The 17,752-nt window shown below is 36.2% G+C and overlaps 1 protein-coding gene across 1 annotated transcript; it reads right to left on the minus strand.

Moving 5' to 3' along the window:
* Positions 1–9,576: 9,576 nt before the first annotated feature.
* LOC124640950 (UDP-glucosyltransferase 2-like) lies at positions 9,577–17,445 on the minus strand. Its single transcript, XM_047178928.1, has 8 exons — positions 17,232–17,445; positions 13,132–13,222; positions 12,436–12,628; positions 11,869–12,063; positions 11,415–11,634; positions 11,043–11,262; positions 10,192–10,411; positions 9,577–9,958 (listed from the first exon to the last, which is right to left on the minus strand). Exons 1-8 carry the CDS (start codon positions 17,379–17,381, stop codon positions 9,691–9,693), a joined length of 1,557 nt encoding a protein of 518 aa, XP_047034884.1. The 5' UTR covers positions 17,382–17,445; the 3' UTR covers positions 9,577–9,690.
* Between the last annotated feature and the right edge of the window lie 307 nt (positions 17,446–17,752).

Below are 17,752 nucleotides of genomic sequence, written 5' to 3' on the forward strand. Positions count from 1 at the left end.
TTGTGTACTTTATTTGGACCCCTACCTACCTACCTGTCGGCCAGCCTGACTACCAGCCCACCAGCGGCCGCAAGTTGATAAATCCAGTTCTAATAGTATAATAATATGTTGTGTGTAAAAAATATTAATTAAACTCATGTATTCAGGCCGCACATTTTCTTCGAAGTTATATGATTTTATCAAAAACATTGTAACATATTTTCGCTATTAATAAACAACAAATTTGTTTTGTGTGTGTGTATTATGTTATCTAGAGATGAAATAAATAACGTGATTGTACAGATAATACTTTTGAAATCTTGTAAAAAATGTGACCGTTTTTATAAAACACTTAATTTAAGTCTCAGTCAGTAATAGAAAACGATGTCTCAATTCGATCAATCATCAAGACAAAACATCCCGTCGAAAATAAAAATGTTCAAAAAATATTTTTCTTCAACAGTCCCGAGCAAGAGTTGTTTTTTGATGAGTCCAGTCAACTTTGGGGTCAAGGTTCCTTCTTGTGATAAAAACAAGCTTTATTCTTTAAGCAATTATTAAAATAAGCTTTCATAGAATTTAAAAACTTTATGTTGAAGATTTTTTAAACTACTTGTAAATTATGTACAGTTGTTGTACTTATTGCCTGATATTTTAATTTATTGCACCTCGTTCAATTGGAAAAGTAGTATTAAACAGAAAGACCTTGCCATTACCTACGAAGCAAGTTTTGACTGAGTTAAAGCAGTCAAACCGCCTAAATTATATGTATTATAGGCTATGTATTGAAGAGAAATATTCCTCGTTGACATTTTTTTTTATATCTAGTTGTCTTCTTTGCCTGTTGATAACTGCATCACCTTTAAAAGGGCCCTTGGTAAGTGCAGAAGTCTAAACTTAAGCAGGTTATTTAACCTATACTCTAAAATATCATGGAATTACAAACACCTACTTGAAAAACATTTAGAAATCGGCTTAATACAACAGAAACTATGTAGCATTAAAAAAGTTTGATTACATAATTTTATTCAATTAGGTGCCAAAAAAACATCTGGTCCAATTTTCTTCAATTCAAATCTATACAAAACAATTTCAATATTGAAAAACTTTCAGATCTAAAAAAAGGTTCTACATGATTATAGAGACAACATTGGATTCCGAAAGTTTTCAGTTCATTACGCTAAAGGTTTTATGTGTCAGGCACACACAAAATTGGGTATATTGTACCTAGATTTCTTTATTTTGATTGAATACCAAACGAAGAGGGTTTTTCGGTGCCAAACTGTTGGCCCCGTCAACTTTTCTTCAACATACTTTTTTGTTGAAGATTTTTGTGTTTGACATATTGAAAAATAAAGCAAAATAAAGTATATATTTTTTGTCTAAATAATTCCTCAAGCGTCCTTGATTTATTTTTGGAAATATTCGTAAAATCATTGTTCCTGTCGGAATACTTGCTTACATTTTGCAACCACGAGGTCCTAAAACTGAAACATCGACGCCTCCTACGCATAAGGTCGTAAGGCTAAAAAATCGTTTTTACAGGAGAGCGTTTTTTGTACACGGTGATGATAAAATTTATTCTGAAAGATTTTCAACAGAGATTTTTGCATTATGCTGTCAATTAACAATTAAATAATTTATTCCCAGGTGTTGGATATTATAATTACCGAAAAAACCCGCTTTACTTACTTACGACCTTATACTTGATTGAAAAAGGTCGTATCTTTTTGTTACGACTGTCTGCGTTCATAAATTTGATTTAAACAACACGAATAACGACGTAAGTTTTGAATTACGACTATATGCGACGTGCAAACTATCGAAATCTATATAAATAACAAGTTTAAAGCTAGAGAAATGAAGTCAAATGGTAAGAAAGGATTAGGGTATAGATTATTTACTTAACTCTTAACATGAAATTAAAACATTTTTGAAATCGGTCCCAGGGGCCCCGAGGAAAACCGCTTCAAATGTCCTCCTTACATAGTCACTCTACAAATTCTTAATTAATTCGTAATGGCAGTAGTCAAAATAGATTCTTTACTCCACTCATAACACGAAATTAAACTATTTTTGATATTGGTCCCGAAGGTCCCCATGGAAACCGGTTGTAATATTCCACATGAACAATCAATTTACAAAGCCTGAGCCCTTTGCCCCGTAAATGGGAGTGGTTGTATAGGATCTTTACTTCATTTTAACACGAAATCCAAATATTTTAAAAATCGCTCCCAGGGGTCCTGATAAATTAATCTGACAAGACTTATCTGACAAATAAGTCTCGTTCATATTCATTATCATTGATCTCAGGATCTGGCTGTCAGGATCCAGTACTGTGCCTGTACGACTGGCGGCCTGTACGACTGGCGCGAGGAGGCTCAGCGCCGGGGAGAAACCCCGTTGCCGCGGCAAGTTGTCGCGCAGCGGGCGGAGCTCCGGCGCGATCTCATGGTGGCCTGGAGGGAGCGACTGTCGCAACCCAGTGCAGGGCACGCCACCATCGTGGCGGTAAGTCCCCTCTTTGAGGAGTGGCTCGGGAGGAGTCACGGCGCCCTCACGTACCGCATGACGCAGGTCCTCACCGGACACGGTTGTTTCGGGAGGTACCTGCACCGCATCGGTCGTGAGGAGGCGCCCGGGTGTCACCATTGTGCGGACAGCCCCGAGGACACGGTGGACCACACAGTCCAGGTGTGCCCCGCATGGGAAGGGCACCGCCGGGTCCTCGTCGAGGCTTTGGGCGGCGGCGACCTCTCGCGTCCGGCCCTGGTTCAGGCCATGGTCCGGGGCGAGAGGGAATGGGATGCCGTCGCCTCCTTCTGCGAAGCGGTCATGCTCGAGAAGGAGGAGGCGGAACGCCAGAGAGTTCGCACCTCTCATCCCGGCCGCCGCGCTGGACCAGGTAGACACCATGGGCGCCGGGTGTCGCGAGATGACTCCCGGCCACCGTAGGCGTGGGTCTGTGGGCGGTGAGTTCGGGTGGCTCATCGTCCCTCTGTCTTTCTAGACGACAGACCCGTGTCGACGGCGCGCGTTGTTCCACGCGCTCCTCAAAGAGATGTCAGCAACCCCAGCGGGGCCCAGCAGGGCCAAGGCCTGCCGGGGCTGCGGGTTGTTCGAAAGAGATACCGCGGCCCTGGTACATAAAAGGCCTATGACGGAACACGACGATTTTAGTCAGTAAGAGTCTGACACTCCCTCACCGCTGCTAACCCACAGCGGGAGGGGTCATTTGATGATTTTACGTCGATAAAAAAAAAAAAAAAAAGGATCCAGTACTGTAAAAAGTTGTAATGATAAATAAATTCTAAAAGCAAAATTCTAAAACTGACCCTCATTTCCTGAAAAAAAAGGCAATTACCGCAATATATTTGAATTCTCGGTTAAAATCTACAAGACCCCTGCGCTATGGGCTATCTACTAGAAAAATCTTATCATGAACTCTCTCTCGAATACGAGCTAGATAGTAGACACCGTTGAGGAATTCCCTCGTTTCTCTGTCGTCTTCATCTTCAGGTCAGATCTTAACCTCCACTGTTTTGTGGTATCCGAAACATATACCTTTTTCCTCTATATGTATCTTTAATTTTCGAGAGTTGCATCCGATTTTTTTAGGGTTTCCATATCTAGACCGGATGACAAAGGAACCACTTAGGAAGTAAACCCTTTCAAACAATAACATAATCGGTTGGTAAACGACGGATTCATTTTGGGAAGTCGGTTAAAAAAAAGTTGTCGTATACTATAACTCGTATTTGTCAATTAATATAATTCAATTAAGGTAATAAAAGTGGATTAGTTAAGACTTCGTTCGTAAGCATATTTTTCAGAATATTGAATAAGAGTGAAACCAGTGTATCTCAGGACTCCTGGATAGATTTCGAAATGCTTTGGTCTGGGACCTAATATAAGCCTATGGAACATAATACAATATGCAGTTATTGTGGGCAACACTTAAGCCCGACTACTATACAGAGAATAGCATTGTCCTTTACACATGTTACAAATACATGGTTAGAGACTTAGAAAATTAACATAATTCAAACATAACATCACGACTTTTATTCCCCAAAGGGGTAAGCATAGGTTTGAGAGGTAAGAGACAGGAGAATATTACAGTCCACTCAGTTATTAATCCCATTTTTATGCCTGTTGTCGAACACTAGGTACTATTCCAGACTCCGTGTTATGAGAATTTCGAAATTGAAAAACCCAATAAATATTGCCCGATACGGGAATCAAACCCGATACCTTGTGGGGGGCAGTCATACTCGCGGCCCCTAGACCAACGAAGCAGTTCGAACGTTAATTTGAATGATTTTTTCAACTATAATTGAAAAGCAGAGAATCGTATCTTATTTTTTTAACGGAGCATACAGCCGTATGTCTATGATACGTCTTTATACGTTTATTCATTATTATATTTATACCTCGCATATGGTCTTAAGAATAAGTTATGACTCCTAGAATGAAATTATTGAGTAGTATAAAGTCGTAACTGACCACAGTACATGTATGATTACAGCGCATAAAGTCGTAACATAAACGTTTCGACGTTTTGCGTGGGACGGGTAGAATACGACGATTGACATACGACGTCGGTACTGCGCTTTGATTGGCCGTCCTCGCTCCAATCGTTCGAAGCATACAGTCGGAACTATCTGCGCGACTTTATGCGCGGGAGAATTTAAATGTTAAGACCATTATCCATTGAAAAACTCACTATTTATAGAAGATATTAAAATTTGGATTTTAGTAATACGTAATAATATTTAAGAAGATTTTAATGGTGCAAAAAAACGATTTTTGTAAAAAAATGTGTTCCGACCTTTTGCGTGGGAGGCGTCGACATGGAACTTTAAGCATAAAGTTGTATAATCCGCCAACTTAATTTGCAGAGCTTAATTTCAGTGTTTATCAAAGTAGATTTGGCAAAGTAATCATGTACCCGGCTTATGTCCTACGAAATGAGAGGTTTTATTATAATTTTAATCTACCACATCGTATAAGTAACATTTGAAAGTGTTCCTCTGGGAACAGTTTTGGTTAGGGCGGGCTTCTGAAGGGCAAAGATTAAGTAGGGAAAGATGGGAGAAGCTCTAGAAGCCCTATGTACTGTTTGGTGAATAAAATGAAATGTATGTTCATAAAGGAAATTCGTGGATTGTTTTAATCTTACTTTTACTTTGTTTTAATTTGAATAAGATTGTGAAAAACTTACTATACTGAAACAAAAATAAGTGTTTATATTTTTTATATTCATTCAAAAGACAATATAAAATCTTATCATTTTTTTTATTTGAGTCTTTGTACACAAAACTTCTATGCTTACTTAAAAATAACACACAAAGATTTTCAAACAAATCGTGTCTGTCCTAAGTTTACTCTTTGTCAGAGCTTAAGAGATTATTCGCACATTACTCGAATTACTAATCTGATGAAATTGAAAAGGGATATTGACTTCATTACACCTTTTCTCCGAGTAAGTTGAGTGACAAATGTACGAACATTATTTATTATTTAGGCTCTAATTATGTGTGACGGCGGCACTTATTACGTCATTACTTAAAAGCTTAAAAACGTACCAAAATTTTGTCACTCTATTTTAAAAGAGTCGGCTCTTAGAGCCTAATTGTCACATAATTTTTCTTAGACAAATTACAAGCATTCCTAAAGGAAAAAAACGTGTACATCATAATTATTTACGACTGAATTTAAGTTGCCCAATATTAAATCTAGCTTCCGATAAGCATGGGCTCTCAGTTTTTTCAAGTATCTTAGTATGGTGTGTAAGTTATTCTTGGCCACCAAAACAGCAAATAAAAACAAAGAACGTTCCTAACGATTCCTGCCGCGTAAGCGGATCTACGGTTCTCCGCGCGGACGGGAGGTATGTAAAAGGTTCTAGCGGATTTCACCGCCAACCGCGTCGGAACGGAGGTAGTTCTTGTTTGAATCACCATAGTATACCAACTCTCATTTCATGAATCCAAAACTACGAACCTGCCTCGGCAATAACATTTTGTCTCCGAAACGTATTATTTTCCCAAATTATTCTGAATGGCATTATCTAAACATGTTGTGAACCAACTCCCCGGCCATGCATAGTAAAATGATCGTATCACAATATATCACTGTGGGTATTGTTCCAGGTAAAAATGCTACAATACTTCAGGTGAAATAATGGAATCTTGAACAAAGGTTCTTTAGGCATTATTACATTTTATTTAGCAGGCTACTTTACTATTCAGGATAAGACAAAAGTTTTTACGAAATATGATTGACCATAAATATTGAGTGTATTTAATAAATATAGAGTAATATTTTCTCGAGTGGCGACCACGAACTGAAAGACGCCGAATTTGCAGATAGGGGGCACTAAATGTGCGGATGCCGCCAGGAAGCAGAAGCAGTTTTGTCCAGCATTAGACGTCTTTCGGCTGACACGAAGAGTGTTATATTATGAGTGCATAAACTAGCGATCACACATAACACGAGTGTATGTCAGTCCAATTACTATCATTCGATCAGTAGAAGGTTTCTGAGTACTTTGACCGCGATTTATTGGTTATGGACAGCGGACAAAACTGGTAACAATCGGAGTAACAGTCACTTATTCAATGTCTTCTTTGACTTGAACTCTGCAGTTTACATTGTACCTAGACATAAGTTACTTTATATCTTAGATGTTCCTGATTTAAATTTTCTATTGTTCTTAAATATTTGAGAAAAGAGATACTGAAACCATACCCGATATATTCAGAGAACTCTTTTCTTAAACAAAAGAAATAAGGACGTAGTATAATATTTTCAACATTATTATTTTTGATAGGGTCTTATTTATTTATCGTTTGATAAAATATTTCCCTTTTTTACGCATTTCGTCAGAAAGGACGTCGAAGATAATACTTTGACTTAAGTGTTCGTGGAAATTTAGAACCTTTTGCTTGTAACGTATTGACATTCTCCAAATACAATAAATAATATTGACGACTACAGTTATTTGGGACACAGTTTCTGTGATAAAATAATAGTATTTTGTGAGAAAATAAAATCTAACGATGTTTAGTAAAAACATTGTTGCTTTAGTTACTGTTTAAATTCTTCTCTTAACATTTAATTTTAATTGAATTTAGTTCGTTTATTTTTCATTTAGGACAGATACATAAGAACCTTCCTAGGTAGTTACTAACTACTAACTTTTCATCTTAAAAAAAACTACATTATGTATACAGATTTCCATAACTTTTTTAATTGCACAGAACAAGTGACAGGTACAAATTACCCCTACTAAGATTGCCATAGCAACAAAGAAAACTAATTATCATAATCCAAGTTATCAATTACCGATTAATTTCCGCTTACACCTCACTTGGAAGTTTTAAACTATGTTTTAAAGTTAGTGCATCTCAAGTATTGCTTGCAGCGAGGAACTAAGGTGCGGGAGTTTCCAGATCAAATTTAGCATAAAGTTTGTCCCGTTGTCGGTCGTGTAATAGACCGCACGGTTAGACGCGTAAGTGATAACTAAGGGGATAATGTGAATAGATTAGATTGGGATAATGGGTTGTGTAATGTACTTTTGAAGGAATTTTCTGAATGGCCAGCTCTGTTTTTTCCAAAACCCATTACCTACTCCACGTTTTCACGCATAGTTTTGTGTTATGCGTTATAATTCGATCAGTAATGTTTACAAGACCGCACTGTGCGGACATTTATAGGTGCCTTATAACTGCCTAGTCTTATCTCCCATGATTACTTTGATTTAGCAGACTTATTTATTAACCTAATGATAACAAATCCAGTTTAATCATATCGAAAGCCGATCCAAATGTGCATTAAACATTTTTACTAATAAATATCACCTACTTATGTTTATTGTTGCCATGGTTTAAACTACCTTACTTTTAAAGCAATACTAATTTAGCGAATGAATTGTAAATGAAATAGAAAATAGTTTAAGTAGAAACAGCATTACGGTACAACGGTCGTGAATCCTACTAACCTATTTTGCTCAGTTGACTGTCACAGATTGTACAACACGCAGCCGGTTCCATTCGCTATTTGTACATTTTGTATTCTCAGAAATTCAGAAATTATTACTAACTTATTTGCGAATAACAACTGTTGAAACTAGGGAAAATTCAATAAATATGTCGTTTGTTATGTTAGAATTTTGATTTTAACTAAGAAAGGCGTTTGACCAGGGTAAAGTTCATAAGAACACTTCATTCCTGATCGATTCATGTCTTATCAAGGGACAATAATCTTGGAATACTTCTTTTCCAACCAAAATCGCTTCATAAAACTACAGTTATCCTTGAAAAAAAAAAAAATGAAATGAGTTGAATTGAAAAACCTCTGTTTTTAAATCTGTAAATAATATCTTTTCAGATTTAAGAACGTAAGTTGTATGAGATTTGTGTTAAAATTTTAAACGAATTTTAATGTAATTGAAGTACCTAACAATATTGAAATGGCAAACAATATTGATAACCGTTTCCATTTAACTAATAGGTGTATTTTGATAACAATATTATGATGATGTTTGCACAAACAGTCCCTAAGTAGTATTGGAATGGGTTACTGTTGTAATAAATATTACCTGCGTGAATTTAATTTCAACATTTTAAGTGTGATCTTGTGATTTTTTTATCGAAATAAAACTAAAAAAGTACATATTTTTAAGCTGATACAAAGCTATACTTGCCGACAAAAATATCTCAGAAAATCATAAGTAGGTGATCTCAGTTTTTGTGCTTTCCGCGGTTTCATGGGCTACTTCGTTTATCCGTTAAAAATCGGCAGATTAAATAAAATCAAGTTGTCTTCTTAATTTTAATAGAATTGCAGCGACTTATAGTGAAAGCTACATAGCATCTAAGTGCAAAGGGCCAACTTGGTACAAGTTGTGCAAAGTTGTACAGAGCACAAGCGCCGGTGGCTTATATTGTACCACTCCTAATTGGACCGAGTTCAGTTCTTCTAAACTTGATCTACTGAAATCCCTTTGTTATTTTGGTTTGAAACCCTGACTGCTGAGAAGTCGAGTAAAACAGCGTAAAATCAGTACATGCTAGAGGATTTGTATTTTGATATATTATTTTTAAGTGGAAAGATATAGACTGTGAGGACCAAAGCTAACAGAAATTAGTATAATGAATTTCTAATTAGTCATCATCACACATCGAGTCTAGTTCATTCCACAAATTATTACGTGGAAATGTATAATTTTCGTAATAATTTTATGAAACATAGCGTGAAATATGTTCGATACTATTAAAACATTGGGCAGCCTAAACAAACAAGAGATTTAAATAAAGCCAGTTCCACTCTCCGGGTTGGTTGTGCGTGTCGTAAATTGGGGACGAATGGATTTTATATGTGGACGACCCTAAGGTTATTTTAGGGTTACATGAGAAAGTTTTGTGGTCAACCGCGTACATGGTTGAAATTCAAAATTTCGCAGATAAGGAGTAATGGTGATGTTCTATTTGGTTAGGGCGACTGTAAATCCTAGCAAACGTATTGGCAAAAAAACTAAGAAAATACATATAAGTTTAAACTGAAGTGTGATTCAAATTGAAAAACAGCTTTTATTTTATTTTTTTATTAACAACTTCAAACAAAAACTGGCTTCATTGTCAAGCTTCAAATCGCTTTCACAATCACTTTTGTCTAAATTCCAAACAGTCACAAAAAATCTCACTAACTTCTCTTTTTTTTCACATCACTCTTCTTCGCCAAACGAAGCGATATTTGAACCGCCTTTACAAGGACGACTACTCCTAGAAGTACGATTGCTAAGAGATCTAGGTACATTTTCTGGTAGAATGGCATGTGGAGCGCCGGTGAACGAAGATGTGGGGCTCCGTTGGTTTCTATGACGTGTTCAATCCAGTGGACTAGCGTGTGACCAGGCTTGGTCTCCCGGTGGTGGTAGATAAAAGATAAGTCCTTGACTTTTTGAGTGTACCTACAAATAAATATGAGATTTATTACTGTGGAGAGCCAACTGGATGTTAACAGAAAACTTGGGAGACACTGTACATTTAGATACTTTTACAAAAATACTTGCACTGTTAAAATGGACTGCCATTTTGCGTAAGGAAAAAGTGTGCGTCAAGATGAAGAACAAGTAGTTAGGCACTTAATAGGGGAAGCATAATGCCCAACAGTAGACTGATATGATAACCCTTGAATACTTACTTAGGGTTTGATACAATTTCTTCTATAGCCACTTTCAAGTTAGCTGGAGTATCATGACCCAAGTCCACTTGCAAAGCAAATCCTTTGCGGACTGCTCTCATTACATTGATGAACTGGTCAGCGAACAATGGTATGCCGATGATAGGAACTCCATAGTGAATGGTTTCTGTAGTCGATAGAAGTCCTCCGTGGGTAACAAAAAGCTTGCAGTTTGGATGGGCTGTAAAAAGGGAAAAAAATATACCGTAACAAATATAGTTTGTCAAAAAATCTAGCTGATATCGATGAAAAGTGTATAAAGCTCAAATTTTATTAAGCTTATCAATTTGATTTTGAGAACACCTGTACTTAAGGATCAAAGCACCAAGTATGACTACAACCGTTTGTGGCAAAAAATCATCCAGTTACATATTAACTGCTTTATTTACCCCAAAAATTTACAAAAAGAATAAAAATGAAAATTGTGAAAACAGCTCGGTTTGTCATACGTATTAATCCCTCAGATACATCGGATGCTGATGGCATTGTTGCGGTTCTGTGACCGGTGTTATCGACATGTGGATTTCGGCGCCATTGTAAATGTTTAAAACTTTAAATGGATCGTATAAAGAGAGGCTTTTAAAGCCGTTTCAGTGATGAGATTAACTAGTAATGCTTCTTTTGTTTCTATCGTGGCTTTTATATTTGAGAATATGAAGATAGAGTTTAAATTGATTCAATTCAGATACATATGATAAATATTCTATACTGTACAGTTTCTGCAACAATCATGCCTTAATACGAATCATTGAATCCTCAATCATCCTCAGAAAATACAGGATAACAGATATGTAGCTAATTTGTATATTCACCTAATATACTTGGTTGAGGAGCCCATTTCACCATTATAACATTCTTCGGCACATCTGTCAATTCCTCTTCCAGCTTCCAAATGACGGTCTCTTTTAGTGTGCCGAATACATCCAAGAAATCCCTCTTTAGTTTCGTGGGCATAGTACTACTCTTCATCATGCTACCCATGCTGAAATATATTACTCCATACGGTGCCTCATCCATAATTTTTTGGAGATTCTGCAAAAAGTAATATTATAGATTTTTGATTTTCTTTTATCTGTTATATCTAAATCGTCTACAAAATACACCAGAAAAGAATACAATATAGTTCTGATGAAAACATAAGTAAAAATTTGTGGTATTTTCATGTACAGGACAAACGTTCTTACCTCTGGTAAAGCAGGGACTACATCTTGTATATGATAACCAGCAATAGGAATGTGGTTTATAGGCAGCCTTTGAGGGTCCCCAGAAGATATATGGGAATTGCCAAACATCAGAGAGCTGTTATATTTCACTTCTTCTAACGGGGGTAATGTTATTCCTCTTTTCGCTGCTGCTGGTCCAAATATTTCTTCGTATGTTTTCTGTTCCAAACTTCTTACGGACCTAATGAGAACAACATATACTTATGATCTGATTGTTTTTTTTTGCAATTTGGCTAATTGTATGGCAGTTTATCTGTTAAGACTGTCTGTCTGAAAAGACATTTAAGATTTCGGGTTCAATCAAATATAACGCGAACAGACAGAAGATTTTCATTTACATCATTATTAGAAAGGGTCTCAATTTTAATGTTACACATAAAATATAAAATTATGAAGGTCTTGAATGGGTCCTTACCATAAAACTCGGCGCAAATAAAAGAGATAATACAGCTCATAAGCTCGCTGCGAGAATGTCAAAGGTGGTGACACTGGTGACATGTGGTCAGGGAAGTACGCAGGGTTACCAGGCTCATCGATCAGGCTCAGGACTGCTGTATGAGGTTCCATTGAAGACGACCAAACGTAAGGACAGTTGTATATTGCTGCAAATCTGAAATAAGAAAACTTGGTTATAATAGTTTCTGTTTAATCGGCTTAGATTGGCTCGTAAAAAAAGAGATAGATAGATATAATATTGACAAGAATGTGGACAAAGACATAACAAATATGCGAAAATACAAGAGGCGGTCTTGTCGCTGAAAGCAATTGCTTACAGACAACCTTCCCATGGAGTCGATTTGTATAGAAAAATATTACGGGTAGTCTATCGCATACGAATTATGATTACAAATCAACAGCTTGTATATTCGATTATAATCTAATAAACAGTACAAATCAATGCAATACATAGATTAAGAGTCAGATAAATAGAGAATATAGAGTTTTATAAAGGTTATTAGTGGACATAAATAAACTTTCTTACCCACTATACAGATGGTGGTACAACCACTCAGCAACCACCAAATCATATTTTTCATTTGTGTCCATCAAGAATTTCTGTATGTTTTCGTGAGTAAGAGACCTGTTTGCTACTGTAATCATCGTCTCGTACATCACTTGCATGTCTGTCAAATCTACTTCCTTTGATATAAACTTCTCGAAATCTAAAGTTTTGACTGTAAAAAAAAAAATGTTTTGTTGTAACTTGATTTTTAATTAAGAGTTCCCATACACTGCAGACTAATCAGTCGTCTAACATTTGGCCCGATGGTTTGAAAAATATTTTTTATAAGAAAATCAAAGTTTTCAATTGGTCTAATACCGGCTAAATACCTGATCGTTGTTATCATTCATATCCAGACTAATTTAAAAGCCAGAACTAACTGTCGCCCGACTAATAGTTTGCAGTGTGCGGGTCATCAATATGACTCATATACATGTTTTAACTCATTGGACAACGATTCTATTTTTAACTGCACGACCTTCAACTATCGGACACTGCCATTCAGCGCCTCAACTATCGTAAAAAACTGTTTTGAGAAAACAACTGCTATGGTTTGAGTTTATGTCTCGTTTAAGTCTTGTCTTTTTTATGCAAATACAGATTTAGCTTTATTGAATGTGCGTAAAATTGTATGGTTTGATAATTTAATATCATATTTACTTTAACTTCACTTACAAAACTCAAACTTCTCGACTACTGACGCTACCACAACTTGTTTCAGATTTGGATGGGGCTTCTTATAAGGAATCGCAGTAAGGTATGTCACCTGAAAATTGATAATATTTTAATTTTGTTACTTGAAGAAAACACTGCAGATATAAAAGTAAAAGAGACGTGACATAAACATTAATGGCCTTACTACAAAAACTTTAGCAACTGTTTTACACTTGTCTAAAAAAAATGTGGCTCCAAAATGAACCATATGTCAACGTCATAATTTGACATTTTTTTAGACAAGTCCTAAACTGACGTTAAAAAGTTTTTGTGGTAAGACGGTATGTAGTTATTTGTCGTTGTGTAAATTCATGAGCCTAAGAGTGTTATATTCCCAAATATCTTAAAGAATATTTGAATATAAAACGTTGCTGTAACCGATAACACACGTACATCACATACACAAAAACACTCAGATAAAACTTGTTCCGCCTGAGAACTGATGCGAACGCCAAAAGACTATGAAATTGATATCCACATTCCCAAAACTTGCCATGACCCAAACCGTATCATGGCCAGAACAAACTTATAAATTTTCATAACAAGAGACCTCGTCAAGTTATTCAGCGGAACGCATAGGAAATTATTCACAAGTGAAATTATACCTCAGAATGGAAAAGTTCTCCGTACGTTAGTCGAATACGTAATTTCTGGAGTCACGGGGCACGCCACTTCGTATTCATCTACCATCTGTGTTAGCGTTTTTAGAATTTCCCTCTACCTTGTAGGTACTACAAATTGATGGTTAGGACCAAGCTGTGCCTCTGGGCAGTGTCATTGTAACTTGTTTTAGGCCTTTCGAATGTCCCGAACAGAATTTTGGATGCCGCCAAAGTGGTACTGGATAAATTTTGTAATAAGAACTTTAAGTTTTAGGACAGTTGCTGTTATCTAATTTACTTGGACAGAATAATATTATGAACTTGCAGAGCGCTTTAGTGAAGACACGTCCAAAATGAATGAAGGAACCTTATGAAAACTGAAAGGTTACTTTAAGTTTCATAACTATGAAGAGATCATTTTATGACCTTTAGAAGATAAAAAAAATCTGTATTTACATATTTTACCATCACCAAAGTATTTTCGTACGTCAGTGGCCTGACTGATCCAATTTAAAAATTATTCTACCTGCCACGTTCTAGGCTACTTCCCTCTAAGCCAGAGCGCATCGTTTAAGACCCCGTGAATATTAAACCATTTTCCATCTCAACTAGTTGACAAATACCGCAAATGGTCTATAACACGTCTTTATGTCTAGAGTTGGGAAGCGGTCTGCATATGAATGTGGCCCAACTGGTTAGTGGCTGCGCTTGACCGAACCTGAATATCACATGAGCTCAAACTTACGTTTTGACTGCAGACTAAATTTAAAATAGGTAAGTCTAACTTCTGACCTAAATAGTGAACGATTTGAATGAAATGCTGTTTCGTTAGCTATTCATGAAGACGAGAGGTTTGTTTTTGAATAAATTGTTGAGTATTTGGGCAAATGTGGAGCAAATATAGACTGCGTTAGGAAACTTCGACAGCATTTTGCCAATCTTAAACAAACTAGACCGAGTATTGTAGTCTTTCTTTTACACTAGTTTTTATCTGCAGCGACAATCCCCGTCAATTTACGGATAGACCGCAGCAATTATTATAAACAAAATATTTAAATGAATCACTAGAGACATTGAACCCTTCTGTAAATTAATCAAGCAGAAACTTGATGGCATCAATTTGGATAAATACAATTTAACATTAAAAAAAAGAAGGAGGAAAATCTCCTGCTCGTTAGAGGAACCAAAGATTTCGAGATCAATTGGACATCCAGTTAATGGTTTTCAAAGTAACGATTCCTTTTCGAGAGGCTTAAAGTCAAGGACACACTAATGATGGTACATTTTATATTTGATAGCTTTGTAAAGGGGAAATGTTGATTTGAAAAGATTTTGTTTCGAAATATTGCGCAATGATTTGGACACGATCTGTTTTGTAGTGTTTGCGGTAATTTATTTAAATTTTGAATCTTATGAATATTGAAGTACCCGCACATTGCAGACCAAACAATCAGCCGATAGTAGTCCCGGAAATTGGATAAAAATATTTTTTTAAAGGATATCTTGATTCCAATCAGAGTTTTCAGTCAGTCTGATACCGGTTAAGTACCCGACCTTTATAACGTGCGTTCATCATCATTCATCTTCCTACTGACTTATGAGCCCAAACAATCTACGGGCCGACTAAAAGTTTGCAGTGTGCCAGGATTTATTGTAATTTATAACTATTTATGACTGGTGATATCCTGCATAGTGACATATTCAGATGTGTTATCATAGTCTGATGTTAAAAATAAACCGAAATTGATTAACGTTACGACTATTTCATAATAATTATTTCAGAAGATAACACTTATCATGAATTTGACTTGTTTATCTTTACGTGGGTCTACTTTACCTACCGGTCATTTATTAGTTTATTAAGAGTTAATAAAATTAGCTATAGGTACTTGGTTATAATCATCTGCCTAGCCGGTCTAACCTGATACAGGTGAATACAAGTATTTTATAAGGAGCGCCTGCCTATCTGACCTCCTCAATCCAGTTACTCGGTCAACCCACTATTGCATTGTACAACTGGTTTTCAGACAAAATGGCTTCTGACGTAACGACTGCCAAAATGTTCACTGACAGACGGGACCTAAAGTTTATCGTGAAAAGCCAACCATCGGGTCAAATGTCGGCCGACTGTTTAATCTGCAGTACCTATGTGGGTACTCAAAACTTAACTTTAAATATAAATATCAGTGTGTATACTCGTAATATATTCATATTATGACTTCAATAAACGTCCGTCAATATTTCACGGACAAGCATCACTACATAACCCTGCAATTCTAGAAGAGATAGAATTGTGTGTTCCTGAGGAATACGTAGGCAGGAGGCGGAGGCCACCTCAATTCTCGGTGCCGCGCGCGCGCACCAACCTGCTGCAACTCGCGCCGCTCACGCGGGCGCTGCGCACGCTCAACACTGTCGCTGGACAAATTGATCTATTTTCCTGCTCACTGACTGAATTCACAAGGGCTACTTTATGTGTATTATGTGATTATGATTAGTTTTAAGGTATGATTATATTTTGCTTAGTTTTTTAGAATGTTAGTTATAATTTGTCTACGCTATTGCATTAGGATAAGTTCCTGTAATAATAATCGTAAGTTGATAATAATAATAAATAAATAAATACATACATAGTATAAAACAAAGTCGCTTTTTCTGTCGCTATTGTTTTGTACGCTTAAATCTTCAAAACTACACAACCGATTTTCATGAGGTTTTTTATCAGATAGAGTGTTTCAAGAGGAAGGTTTATATATGTATATAATGACATCCATTAAATAGTGGGGAAATACTGTTATCCCATGCGAAGCCGGGGCGGGTCGCTAGTTCTAGATAAAAAATTGTTATGTAGCACATTTTTAATTTCATTTGAGATAAAATTATCTATTTTATGTGAGCCGCTGACACAGTTACTGATATTCTCGGACGGGATAGCAATCTGACGCGAGCTTATAGCAATAATTAGTAATCAAGCGTGTTCTGGTATGTAGAGTGTAGAGTGAAAACCCATCTAACAGTTGACCGGCTTTACCTAGCTTAGGTATGAATATCAATGAAAAAAATATTTGTGTCAAAGTGCTAAAACTGGCCTAGTTTCAATAAACGCTTTTGACTTTGACCTTGAGTGTAACTTTATTTGTTTTAACTGAATAAAAAAGAACATTCTTGAGTACCTACCACAGAAAATAAAGTTGGTATTAAGGCGTATACTACATTTACATCTACATATCAACACGTAAAAATTACTTTGATTTACACAATGAAGATCTGATAAAATTTTAATGAAGTGTTGAACCAGATCTATTTGTCATTTTGAGATAAAAAAATGCTTTTTTCAATAACGATTTATGTTACTTATCAAAACAGATAGTTCAGTGGTATATTTGACTGACACCCTGTAGTATCTGACATATATATTTTTTTCTTATTAATTAAATAAAGAATAAAAAAAACAATTACCTGATGTCCAGCCCTCAAAAGATGTCGAACATATCCTTCTCCCAATATCGAATGACTAGTTCCAGGGTATGGGAAAACCACAAGGATTTTGTAAGCACACACATGACTTAAACATATACTCGATAACAAGAATAACGTCCAATTATTCATTTTGTGAACACCAGCGGCACAACCGCTCTGTGCGAGTGTTTGTATACTACTGGCTGGTAAGATATGCGCGTGCGCGTGAGACCGCAGACGAAGGAAATAAAAGATACGTTATCAATAGATCTGATGCAAAAAATATTCTGTTTGTTGTATCGATGGCCTCATTAAGCCCAAACATAAAAACAGTGATAGGTATTATTGGAGATTAGAATTCTATTATGTAAGTAAAAAAAATGATATAATAATATTAACGTCAAATTGCCGCCATTTTAGGCCAGAAAATATTATAAACATCCCCAAAAACGTCTTCACCGCTGCCTCCCATCCTACTTTGCTGCTCTTAAGTTGGCCACTATTTATTTCTCGAAACGCAA

Source organism: Helicoverpa zea, chromosome 21 (assembly GCF_022581195.2).
Source record: "Helicoverpa zea isolate HzStark_Cry1AcR chromosome 21, ilHelZeax1.1, whole genome shotgun sequence".
Taxonomy (NCBI): domain Eukaryota; kingdom Metazoa; phylum Arthropoda; class Insecta; order Lepidoptera; family Noctuidae; genus Helicoverpa; species Helicoverpa zea.

Excerpts from the sequence above, each read along its gene's own strand:
- LOC124640950 (XM_047178928.1), bottom strand. The coding sequence starts at position 17,381 with ATGAATAATTGGACGTTATTCTTGTTATCGAGTATATGTTTAAGTCAT. Across the intron at positions 11,263-11,414 it reads TAGTCCCTGCTTTACCAGAG|AATCTCCAAAAAATTATGGA; the intron begins GTAAGAACGTTT and ends TACTTTTTGCAG. Across the intron at positions 9,959-10,191 it reads GAAATTGTATCAAACCCTAA|GTACACTCAAAAAGTCAAGG; the intron begins GTAAGTATTCAA and ends ATTTATTTGTAG.